General features: G+C 47.9%; 1 protein-coding gene across 1 annotated transcript in view; it reads left to right on the top strand.

Annotated features, from left to right (window-relative positions):
- CDCP1 (CUB domain containing protein 1) overlaps positions 1-12,634 on the top strand; it is a 57,930-nt gene that overhangs the window by 31,090 nt on the left and 14,206 nt on the right. Inside the window, exons 3-4 of the mRNA XM_060109783.1 lie at positions 1,754-2,116; positions 3,083-3,451. Coding sequence (XP_059965766.1) covers positions 1,754-2,116; positions 3,083-3,451 — 732 coding nt within the window. The remainder of the gene's footprint in view (positions 1-1,753; positions 2,117-3,082; positions 3,452-12,634) is intronic.

Raw genomic sequence — 12,634 nt, 5'->3', positions numbered from 1 at the left:
TATTAGGCTGCCTGCTTTCTCTTAGTGCCTCCCTGATAGAAACGTTTCTCCCTTTGTTTTAAAAAGCTTAGGAAACAAAGTACGTCAAAGGATGTCATTAAGTGTTAGCCTTTGGGGACTTCCCTGGTGGAGCAGGGGTTAAGAATCCGCCTGCCGATTCAGGGGACACGGGTTCGAGCCCTGGTCAGGGAAGATCCCATATGCTGCGGAGCAACTAAGCCCGTGTGCCCTACTGAGCCTGCGCTCTAGAGCCTGCGAGCCACAACTACTGAAGCCGGCGCACCCTAGAGCCCGTGCTCTGCAACAAGAAAAGCCACTGCAATGAGAAGCCCATGCACTGCAAAGAAGAGTAGCCCTCACTTGCCGCAACTAAAGAGAGCCCGTGCACAGCAACAAAGACCCAACACAGCCAAAAATAAATAAATAAATTTATTTATTTATTTAAAAAAAAAAGTGTTAGCCTTTGGGAAAAAGAAATTCAACTGCAGTGGAAATAAAACACCAGCATTAAAGCCAGGAGGCAAGAAGATGACCTTGCCTCCAGGTTCCAGCCATTAAGGGGCTGTACATTCAGAGCGTACTCAGTCTGTTGATGAGTGTGTTGATGGGAAAACCAGTCTTAAAAGGTAGAGCTTGGTGCAGCACCCTAAAAATTGAGAAATCATGACTCTTTTCGGTATAGAGGAAGTAGAATATGTATCCCAAAGCACAGGCTCCACTGCAAGGGGCCTCCCTCTGGCTTCCAGTAGGGCCTGGGCAGAGATCCACCAACTGGACTAGCTTAATCTGGAAAACAGTGCGGGTCCCCCCTCCCCGACCTGCGCTATCCCAAAAGTAGAGTGTTCCTATGACATTTTTCACAAGCCAAAATGGCGTTAAGTCAAAGAAGCAATTACCTTAGGACACATCTTGCTAACGGCTGTGCAAAGTAATTTGAAATAAAGCACAAATGCTCACGGACAGAGTTCAGAGCTGTAGCAGCGTGATGCTGAGATGCTGTGTCGTTCCCGGGGAAGGAGCTTGGCGGTGCCACTCTCGGGGTACCCACTGCCTCTGTAATGGCTCCCTGCAAAACAAACACTGCACGCTCTTTTCGCTTTCCACCTTTTTTCATAAAAGCAAAAATTCTCTTTGGATTTATTTTGGTTAGCGGAAACAAGTACCAATGCAAGTCTTTCGTAAAAGCAAAGTAGAATAAAGCAAACGTTCAAAAAGCCGGGGAAACTTGTAGTTAGGAGGTGACTTGGGTCTGGTTCCCTAGAAGCAGAGCCTGACATGGGGATTCTTGTCTTTAAGTCATGAATCAAGAGAGTGCCCTCGGAAGAAACCTGTGAAGAAGTGAGGAAAGCAGGGTAGAATGAGGACAGCAAAGCAAAGATGTGGTTTTAGCTGCAGGCTGATCTGGAGCTTGAGTGACAATTGCCAGGCTGTGTCACGTGAGTCAGGGATGTCAGGCTTTTCACTCCTGCGTTGGCAGTGATTGGCTGTGGGTTGACACTCCCTGCAGGGATGGGAGTCAGGGGCCAGAAAACCTCTCAGGCTTTTCTGCCCCAAGGCAGCTCCCTCCAGCCAAGGCTCTTCCCCAGAGAGGGATGCATCCAGTGAGCCATTGGCAGCCAACTTTCATGTAGCCAGGAGATGGGTGGGCCCCCCAGAAAACCCCCCCTCCAGAGAGTTCACTACAGGGGCTGAGGAGGGGCAGTGAGTGGCCCAGTAGCGTTTGTGACCAGATTGTTTTGTGACTGTGTTTCAGACTGCATGTCAGGTCCATGTCCTTTTGGAGAGGTTCATCTTCAGCCCTCAATGTCGGTGTTGCCCGCCCTCAACAGAACCTTCATCTGGGATGTCAAAGCTAACAAGAACATCGGTCTAGAACTGCAGTTCTCCCTCCCTCGCCTGAGGCAGATCGGGCCGGGGGAGAGCTGCCCGGACGGAGTCACTCATAGCATCAGCAGCCGCGTTGACACCACGATGGTCAGGATTGGAACCTTCTGCAGCAACGGCACTGTGTCCCGGATCAAAATGCAAGAGGGAGTGAAAATGGCCTTGGCACTCCCGTGGTTCCACAACAGAAACTTCTCCGGCTTCAGCATCACAAACCGGTCGTCTATAAAACGTGAGCTCGCCATGCCCTCCCCTCTGTTTGCTGAGGTTGAAACCTACAAAATCACCCTTGCTCTCCATCAGAAATGGTCAGGTGTCAGCAATTGTGTGATTCCATCTGAATACCTTAAAGGAAGTCCCACTCTTCTGTAAGCATGTGGGCCAGTCCTGGTGTGAACCCACCCTCCTCGGTTAAACAAACCAGGTGGTGACTCTTTCTTTTGTCCTTTGTATGTGAGGCTTGTTTTCAAGAAATGAAATGGGACTGGCTCTACAGACCTTAATGACTCTGTTTCTCATGTCTTTTTCCTGTCTTCTGTCTCTTTCACCGTTTCTAGAATTGTATCGGTATGCCAGATACAATTGTATCTGTATGCCAGAGCTGGCCCACAGCAGCTCATGAGTGCCACTTGTTAAGTGTTCTGGAATTTTGTGAGCTGGTATTAAACAGAGCCATTACTAAAAATAAAATTATATAAACTTACAATTAAATAAATTAGTTTAGGAACAAAGGTAATAAGTACTCAAAACTCATCACTTCCTAGTTAATATTCCGCATTTTACTATTTATGCTTTGAAATTAGGTATGCCCATTGGATCTGTATGGTGAAAATCCTGTGTGATGGTGAGAGGGCTGTCCATCTGCTTCCAGCTCCACGTTCATCCATCTCCTGTTGGTAGCCTGAAATCAGCTATAGTGGGAGTCTTTACACCAAGGAAGTGGGTAGACAGTACAAATTAAGGCTTTATTTTTTTCCCCTGCTGGGTTGATTATTAAACATATACTCACACACCACTGATGTATCCTCATTCTCACTGTCTACCTTGAATTGAGTATAAACATGCCATATCCAGACCCAGTGCTCAGGACCTAAGACCCACCTTCACCTCTTCTCTAACCCCTGTCCCCCCACCCATGGATGACCAGGGCAGGGTCTAATCACCTCCTATTCTCTCGTTCGGGTTCCACCCCCAACAGGCCTGTGCATCATCGAATCTGTGTTTGAAGGTGAAGGCACAGCCACCCTGATGTCTGCCAACTACCCGGACGGCTTCCCTGAGGACGAGCTCATGACGTGGCAGTTCATCATCCCCGCGCACCTGCGGGCGAGCGTCTCCTTCCTCCACTTCAGTGTCTCCAACTGCGTGAAGAAGGAGGAGCGGGTTGAGTACTGCCTCCCAGGCTCCACCACCAACCCCGAGGTGTTCAAGCTGCAGGACAGGCAGCCTGGGAACATGGCCGGGAGCTTCAACCTCTCTCTGCAGGGCTGTGACCAAGATACCCAAAATCCAGGCATCCTCCGGCTGCAGTTTCAAGTATTGGTCCAACATCCACAAAATGAAAGCAGTAAGTAAGCCCCACTTTCCTTCCCCTCCCCCTCCTCCAGTGCCTTCTTTCCTTCCTGGGTAGTCTGCTTGGGCTGAGGTTCCCTTCCTACTTCTTGTCTGAGGCTCTGGCATACTTGGACTCTGGACCCTGTAAGACTTTCAGGAAGTGCGTTGCTAGGCAGTGAGACCAGGTCACTGGTGAATGCCGGGCATACTGTTCCACTTCAGCACAGTAAGAAGCTAAGATGATCTTGCATTCAGAGTGATAAGTTGTTTTTAATGAAGACATTGGAAGGTTACCTTCTAGAGCTCATGTCTTCACTGACCCTACAGTGTGAATCAGGATGTCACCAGCACCGTGAGCCGTGATGATAACACTTTTATTGTCTGAGTGCCAAGCCCTGCCCTAAGCACACCACTCACATGGTCTCAGCTAATCCTTATTACAGCCTTGCAGGGGAGACAGGAATTACCTTCATTTATTGATGAGAAACCAGAAGTTTCAGAAAGGTTATGGAACTAGCCCAGTATCACACAGCTTGCCAGGAGCAGAGCAATCTCAGAACCCAGAGCCTGTGCTTCTGGACCACGCAGAACCCCAGGTTCTGTGGGCATGAGGTTGTGTATCATTCCACACACATTTACTGAGATGCTGTGAACTTAGAGAAGGGTCATCAGGGCCAGGACTACAGCAAGGCTATATGCCCAGGGCACAACACTGAAGGAGGCACCCGCTCTGAGGAGCTCCCTCTCACAGAGGCTCTCACCCTCAGGGTTGTGTCAGTTCAAGGTCAGCCCGCAAGAGTGAGCACCTCCTTAAAACTTACTCCCTGGGTGCCCTTGCCTCACGGAGAGGAGTGGCATGGATCCTGAGAAAAAGGTACAGGATGAGTTCAGAGTGGCTATTCCTGGGGCTCATCTATGAGCTGGAGTCTGTGAGTCGTGACAGGTGGTCTTGAACCAGGACATCTGTGATGTGTGCTGAGGATGGGTTCTGCCCACTGGGTTGATTCTCATCCTTGTTTTTAATATTATTTACTTCCGGGAAGTAGACAGAACCAGGCAGAGAAATTGAGAATGTGAAATGGCATGGCTGATAAACACCTGAAAAGTGACCATGTGGGATCCACTTCCAGGGTTGCACCTCTGACACCGTCTTGGGAGTGCCCGCTCAGTACCCACTTGGAGCCCGGCTCCTCGGGAAGCCTCGGTTCCTTCATATGTTGACCCAAGATTCCTTCTAATTCACAATAACCGTGTACAAGGCATAACTTTATATATACATGTGTGTATGTGCATGTGTGTCCGCTGACACATTTTGATGACTCTATGTCACAATTTTATCAGAATGTTGAAAACAGCCATGAAAGGATTCAGAAATGGAGTGGGTTTGAGTTTTAGAAGACACAGGGATTTGTTTATCATCTCAGTCACGGTGAAGTGCTGCTGATTAATTCTGTTTCCTGTAACATCAGCATCAAGAAGGATATGGCTTCAGTTTTGAGGTAAATAGTGGTTAACTGCACTTTAGATGTGTTTAGCACTGTCAAGGCTTTACATCAAGCATGGTTTGCATTTTTCTAGGCGAGTGAACTTGGCCAGCAGAAGTATCTTTACTTAGGCGATGCTGGCGTCCCTGAGAGCTCTGATTTCTGAACATCTCCATCTTGATCCTCTGAATCCCAACGTGGACCCTAAGTTTCAAGAGATTGCCCAAGGCAGCCAGCCCTGTGCACTTACACGTTTTTCTGGTTCTGTAAATATGTGTGGACAGCTTGTTTTGCAGGCAGCATGGCCCAGTGGTTAAAGGCACTTACTCTGGAATTGGCCTGCGTGGATTTGAAATCCTGATTCCCCTACTTACTGTGTGAGCCTGGGCAAGTCACTTAACTCCTGTGTGACTCAGTTTATCTTCAAACAGAGATAATAGGACTATCCTCGTAGGGGTGTTGTGAGGAGCAATGAGGTGGCAGTGCCTGGCAGGTAGTAAGCACTCTTTAAATGTTATCTTGCAAGGCTCTAGGTCAAGGAAGGGATACAAAGTTGAAAAAGACACAGCACTGGTCCTTAGATGTTAGCCTGTAATCCAGAAGACAGATGAGACTTATAGGATGCAGGAGGTCACTTCCCAGAAGGAGTTTCTTCTTTTTATTTCCTTTTCATATCTTGTTGATTTTATTTTAATAATTGCAATCTGTGTACCCTATTGGTGTAACATTTGGTCTCTATGTGGGTGGCCATTTCTCCACTGGCTCCTCTGGGGATGCAGCGGATAGTTGTAGGTGCCCAGGACTCTCTATACACTGTGCATCACTGGGATGGACGGAGTTCTCCAGGGTGGGGTCTCTTGGTTCTGCGTCAGCCGATTCTGTCTGTTATTTTCATTCACTCTCTTCATCAGCTGGTGGTAACAAATGCTGTTGGTCTGGTTTCTCTCTTGTACTTTCTTGCACAGATGATGGATGTTTCAGAGGAAATTTTGGCGGGCATCTCTACCCACTTGGCTCTCTTTCACACCTTGGCACTGTCTCTGCACTTGTATTGGCAGGGGTCATCCCCTCCGTCCTTTCCTGAGTGCTTGTGGTCGGCTGTTCCCTGCTTGTGGTTGGTTGTTCTGTGCTTGTAGTTGGTTGTTCCCCAACTGCGGTTGGTTGTTCTGTGCTAGGGGTAGTTGTTCCACGCTTGTGTTTGTTTTGTACTTATGGTTGGTTGGTCCATATCTGTGTTAAACTCCTATGGTTTGCCAGTAACTTCAGCCATGCTGAAGCCTCTCAGTGGTCTGTGCCAGGATTCCTGATCTCCCTACGTATACCTTCTCCTAGGCAGTGAGAGCCACAGTCTTCAGCTTTGTTTGGTCATCAAGTTACTGCTCCAGCCAGTGGTAGCCCTGGGATGGCTTAGTCATCACAAAACACCCCTCCTAACACCCTGGGAGGTGGTGAGAGGAGGGAGGGGGATGCACAAGGAAATTTCTGTGGGTGATGAATATATTCACTATCTTGATTATGTTGATATATATACAGGTGTGTATATAGGTTCAAAACTAGGCAAATTTACACCTTAGATATGTACAGATTATTGTAATTCAATTATTGCTCAGTAGAGCTGCTTAAAAATTACGTTCTCTGTAAGAAAACAAACAATTTCGGAAAGAAAAGAACAATTTTTGGTGAGGGAGAGTAGTTTATCACTGACATTGTTTAGAAATCCTAGAGCATAGTAGCAATAAAAACAAGCCTGGATTTACTCAGGTTTATTATTGTTTTAAAATTCTCTGTTCCCCTTTATTCCCTTACAGGGAATGAAATATCCCCACTGCCCTGACCTGGATAGGCCACTGCATGACTCCAAGTCACTTAGCAGGAAGGTGTCCTAATCTATGTGGGATGTGTGGCCTCCAAACACTGTTATGGAGGGTGGGGTTGGTGATTTTCTGTACGGCGAGTTTTTGTCCCTTCTGAGGGTCTTTAGTTGTTTACAGCATAAGGTAGGTTACAACACACACCACTAAGAGGTAGATGGCTGGGTGGGAGCAATTCATTTGTGTGCCTTTTTGGTGGGTGCCCTGCCACCCCATACACATCATGCCTCTCCTCTGGGCTCCCTCTCCCCAGCCCAAGCAGTAGTGCTGAGCCCTTTTTCCGCCTTGCACAGGAGACAAAGTGTTAAGGGGGAATTTGTCTCAGGTGCTCACTGCTCACCCAGTCCTTATTCCCAATGTCTGGCTGACTTTGGACATTGAAGGACCCAGTCTGGTCCTCCACCTCGAAGGACCCCACCTCCATTCCTTGTCACACACCTGCCTCTTCCTTTCTTTCCTCCCCCATCAGCAGAGAACTTGCAGAGACACACACTCATCCCCTGGATGACGGAGCCTTTCACAAACTGTCAATTTTGTTTTAACCCTCCCTGTTAAAGATTCAGTCTCTGTGGTTGGCTAGCTGGGCCATTGGAGACCAGAGGATAGTTCTGGAGTCTCTGGCTTTGCTCTGCAGTTACTGTCTCTACCAGTCATTACTTCGAGTGGTGGATTTCTCTTGGATCTCTTGGTCCTGCTCTGGCTGATTTTGATTCATTTTCTTATTCAGACTGTGGCAAGAGACTAATATTGTTGGAGTCTTACTCTCGGGTTTTCTCAAACCCCCTTGAAAGGGTCTTTTTACCTTCATGGATTTCTTTTGCACCTGGAAAGGCAACAGGGTGAGCCCAGAGTGGCTTTGGTTTGGGGGAGGAGGATGGTGACTGAGTGGGAACGGAGGCTTCATGAGAAGAGGTGTGCATTGAGAAGGGGATTTGTACCCAGCAAGGACAAGTTCAGAGTGTCAGCCGGGGGAGTCTTTAGAGAAAAGCAGAGCATGAAGAAGGCGTTCTGACATTGCCACTGTCTCTGAACTTGGGTTGACAGGGGCTCTTCTTTCATTCCTTTCTTTAGTGCTGGGAGTGAGTCATTGTACATGTGTGTGCAGGTCCCCTTGGTCATAGCAGAGCCTCCCATTGCCTACCTAGGGAGACTGCCCATCTTCTATGTCAATGATCCCTGGACAGTGAGGCTCCACACCCTTCAGTTTTGCTAGGTCAGCAAGCACTATCCCCAGCCAGTGGTGTCTAAGGGTAGGCTTAGACTAAAGAAGGTGCCACTCTTGACACTTCCAGGGTGGGGCATGCTGGGAGGCCTTGAGATTGTGGCTGGAGAAAGGGACTGTTTCCTCAACACCCTCTAAAGACGTGTCCCAAACCAACCTGCCACCCCTCCTCGTCACCCCATGTTCAATCCCTGTGGTGCACGTGGCAGGGAAAAGGGGATTCCTCCAAACAATTTCCCACGGCCCCCCCATTCAGTGGTTCATTCTGTTGTCTCCCCATCACTACCATGTCTCGTTTATCCATCTGAATGTCTGTGTCCCACTAAACTCCCAATCAGGCATCTTGTCTTATTCCTCTATTTTCCTACACTCAGCAGTTTCCAGCACATTCCAGGCCCTCCATAAACACTGTCGCACTAATCTCAGGAGGCAGCCTCTTGTCCAGAGTGGCTTGAGAGCCAGATGCACTATCCAAAGGCACAGCCCCTCAGAAGGGGCAAGGTAGATGGGACACAGTGGGGGCACCAGGAGCCTAACTGCTGGGGGAAGCAGACAAGGACAAGAGCATCAAAAACAGAGTGGAGGCAGAGCTGGGAGGATTTCTCAAGCCAAAGAGGGTGGCTGTCACAGCAACCATGCAAAGTCAGAGCCTCAGCAAGGGCGGAAGCAGCTGTCAGAGGCACCCTGACCCCTCATCATCCACAGTAGGACCTGACTACAGTGGGCCCAGGCTGAAAAAACCCAAATTCTGAATGTGGGCAGCAGGCAGATGTTACCTTGTACCTGATTGTCTCTCCTCCCACCCTACTCTCTACTCTATACTTTGCTGACAATATCAACTTAGCTAAAACTAGACCCAGAGGACTCCTGCAGAGAATATATTTCTATGGCTTGAAAACAAGTGTCCTGTGTCTTAAGATGAGTAATGTACAAGCTGCCCTGGCTGATCTGGCCAGCTGTGACCAGATGTGTGAGCATGGATGGCTTACGTTGCCCAAAACGTGCAGTTCAGCAATGTCAGAGAGCCTGATTTACATTTGTCTCCACCCAACACATCTTCTTTTTCGGTGCTCCATAATGCACTCTCGTCTTTTTTTTTTTTTTTTTTTTGCGGTACGTGGGCCTCTCACTGTTGTGGCCTCTCCCATTGCGGAGCACAGGCTCCGGACGCACAGGCTCAGCAGCCATGGCTCATGGGCCCAGCCACTCTGCGGCATGTGGGATCTTCCCGGACCGGGGCACGAACCCGTGTCCCCTGCATCGGCAGGCGGACTCTCAACCACTGCGCCACCAGGGAAGCCCCTCTCATCTTTTTTGATGGTACAATACTACCATGCCATACCTGGCATTATTACCACTCCATTACCTGGAGATATAAAAAATAATTTTTGTCCTCTTGGAGTTTCATCTAATAGTCACCATAGAGAGAGAACTTCTCTGTTGTCCCACACAGCCTGTCTCTCATTTTCTGATATTATTTCTAAAAGGTTCAAATGGCCCTGCTGATAACAATCATATGAGTTAATAGTAGTCTACCTGTCTATGTTACTCCCTTTAGTGGGAGCAGACTGCTAGCCTGCTACCTTTTGCATTCTCTTCTAGCTTCTGGAAGATACGTTTACTTGCTCTGAAAATACCAGCAGACTGAGTGTATCTTCAAGCCCTGTAGGTTTCTGAGTTAACATGATTCAAATAAGGTAGATGGATGTGTTTCCAGAATGTTATACCAGATACTTCCAGTAACTGATCTGGGTAAATGCTGGTTGTGGAAACAGTTGCACTGCTTCTTTTTCGGCTTTTATAACCCCCCAGAAGCCACCTGGAGCCCTTAACTAAATGTTGGCATTGTTTTTGTTTTTTCTTGGGTAACTCCTGCTCTGTGAATCTTTATTTACTTATTTTTGGCTGTGTTGGGTCTTCGTTGCTGCATGCAGGCTTTCTCTAGTTGCAGCAAGTGGGGGCTACTCTTCATTGCAGTGCACGGGCTTCTCACTGCAGTGGCTTTTCTTGTTGCGGAGCATGGGCCCTAGGGTGTGCGGGCTTCAGTAGTTGTGGTGCATGAGCTCAGTAGTTGTGGCTCGTGGGCTTAGTTGCTCCGCGGCATGTGGGATCTTCCCAGACCAGGGATCAAACCCATGTCCCCTGCATTGGCAGGCGGATTCTTAACCACTGCGCCACCAGGGAAGCCCCTCTGTGAGTCTTTAATTTGTCCTGTAAGAGTTGACACATATTGTGGCCTCTGACTTATCCCCATGGATAAGTAAGAAATCTCAGGAGTTCCCTGGTGGCCTAGTGGTTAGGATTTGGCGCTTTCACTCCCTTGGCCTGGGTTCAGTCCCTGGTCAGGGAAGTAAGATCCTGCAAGCCTCGAGGTGTGGCCAAAATTTTTTTTCTTTCAAGAGAGAGACAAAGGGAATCTTAGGATGATGGTACAAGGGGACCCAAGACCATACCTGGGCCCCTTTAGATGAGAGCAGTTGAGAAGGCTCTGGAGAGACTTTCCAGAAAGATAACTTGATGATATACCTAATGTTCTCATAGGTATTGAAAGGAGATTTATACAAGTGGGGGAGAGTTTGGGTGTCAAATTACTGATAAGTACATAGAAACTAAGGAAATGATTTAAATGGCAATAACTAATTCTAGGGAAATAAAATCTTGTGCAAGAAAGAGAAACGGTAGCACGGAAATAACATGACTGTGTAAACACTGTGTTACTATTGTTTACATAGTCATGATAACGCCAACACAGAATAATGATCTAACATAAAAATATGATGGTAGGGCTTCCCTGGTGGCGCAGTGGTTGAGAGTCCGCCTGCTGATGCAAGGGACACGGGTTCGTGCACTGGTCTGGGAAGATCCCACATGCCACAGAGCGGCTGGGCCTGTGAGCCATGGCTGCTGAGCCTGCGCGTCCAGAGCCTGTGCTCCGCAACGGGAGAGGCCACAACAGTGAGAGGCCTGCATACCGCAAAAAAAAAAAAAAAAAAAAAAAAAAAATGATGGTAAAGATTGGGAAGATGGGCGAATAGCAAGTGTGTGGTTTGGATGTTTGCTGGGCATGTGTACTGTGGGTGTGTGTATGTTGTATACGAGGTGTGGGGTGTGGGAAGGGGGATGTGTGTGTGGGTGAAGGAGAGGAAATCCTCATCTTCTTTTGTGGGAAACCAACAAATAATACCTGAAACAGGGCTTCCCTGATGGCGCAGTGGTTAAGAAATCGAGCCAATGCAGGAGACACGGGTTCGAGCCCTGATGCGTGAAGATCCCACGTGCTGCGGAGCAACTGAGCCCGTGCGCCACAACCACTGAGCCTGCACTCTAGAGCCCACGAGCCACAACTACTGAGCCGGCATGCCTAGAGCCCGAGCTCCGCAACAAGAGAAGCCACTACAATGGGAAGCCCGCACACCGCAACAAAGAGTAGCCCCCGCTCACCGCAACTAGAGAAAGCCCATGCGCAGCAATGATGACACAACGCAGCCAAAAATTAATTAATTAATTTTAAAAAACCCTGAAACAGAAATATCTAGACGCAGCAATAGAAGCATGTTGTTGGGTGCTGTGGATGTAATTGTAAAGAGAACCTGCTAAAAGAGTTGAAAGTTGTTATTCTGGGGAGTGGTCACAGTGGGGAGGGAGTTTTGTTTTCATAACAAACCTTAGAAAACTATTTGATTTGTTAAACCAGTGGTTCTCAGCCAGGAGCAATTTTGCCCCCCAAGGGATATGTGACAATGTCTGAAGACATTTCTGGTTGTTATAATGGAGGGCCATGGGGGTGCTACTGGCATCTAGTGGGTGGAGGCCAGGGATGCTGCTAAACATCTTACAGTGCACAGGACAGCCGCACAACGAAGAATTACCCTGCCCCAAATGTCAATAATGCCAAGCCAGAGAAACCCTGCTTTAAATTCTGTGCGTGCACTACTTTGATACCGTACAAATTAGGAAAGAGGGAGGGGGTAGGGAGCCTCCTGCAACCTGTGATTGGACCTCGATAAGGGTGAGTGGGGTTTCAGAAGCAAAAGGGCTTCTAACACAGCCAGGGTAGGGTTAGGGAGGGTTTCCCAGAGGTAACAATGAAGATAAATTTTAAAGGACAGTAAGATATGAGCTGAATGTGGGGCTAGGAGATTGAAAAGCTAACCATTTTCTAAATCAAATCATATTTAAGTTAACAACATTAGCATATATACTCTAGCTCTGGGTATGTCACCTCTCTGATTAAAGCACTATTAGAACTTACAGTAAAATTTACATAGACATAAGCAATAAGAACTAAAGAAAGGAGTCAGCAACTATGACAACCATAAGACATTTCCCTAATTTTGCTCCTGATTTGACACTGAGCTCCCTGGCAGCCAGTTCAAAAGGAACAATTCTATTAAGTATATGGTTCCTGTTACCGGGAAGGAGGAAGCCTAGCAGACTCTCTTGGGAAACAGAGCTTTCCCAACTGGCACTGGACTTATTTATTCACTGGAGCTGCAGGCAGAGAGGCTAAGAGACCTGATAGACACATCAGCAACACCTGTGACTTGCAAAGGCAGCACCACCTTGCATAGGCATCTTCCTAACTTGATGGCTTCTGTAAAAGCAGAATGAATGAAATT

The sequence above is a fragment of the Mesoplodon densirostris genome, chromosome 10 (assembly GCF_025265405.1).
Source record: "Mesoplodon densirostris isolate mMesDen1 chromosome 10, mMesDen1 primary haplotype, whole genome shotgun sequence".
NCBI classification, from domain to species: domain Eukaryota; kingdom Metazoa; phylum Chordata; class Mammalia; order Artiodactyla; family Ziphiidae; genus Mesoplodon; species Mesoplodon densirostris.
The sequence above is the reverse complement of the archived record's forward strand: the minus strand, read 5'-3'. Positions and strand labels throughout refer to the sequence as shown.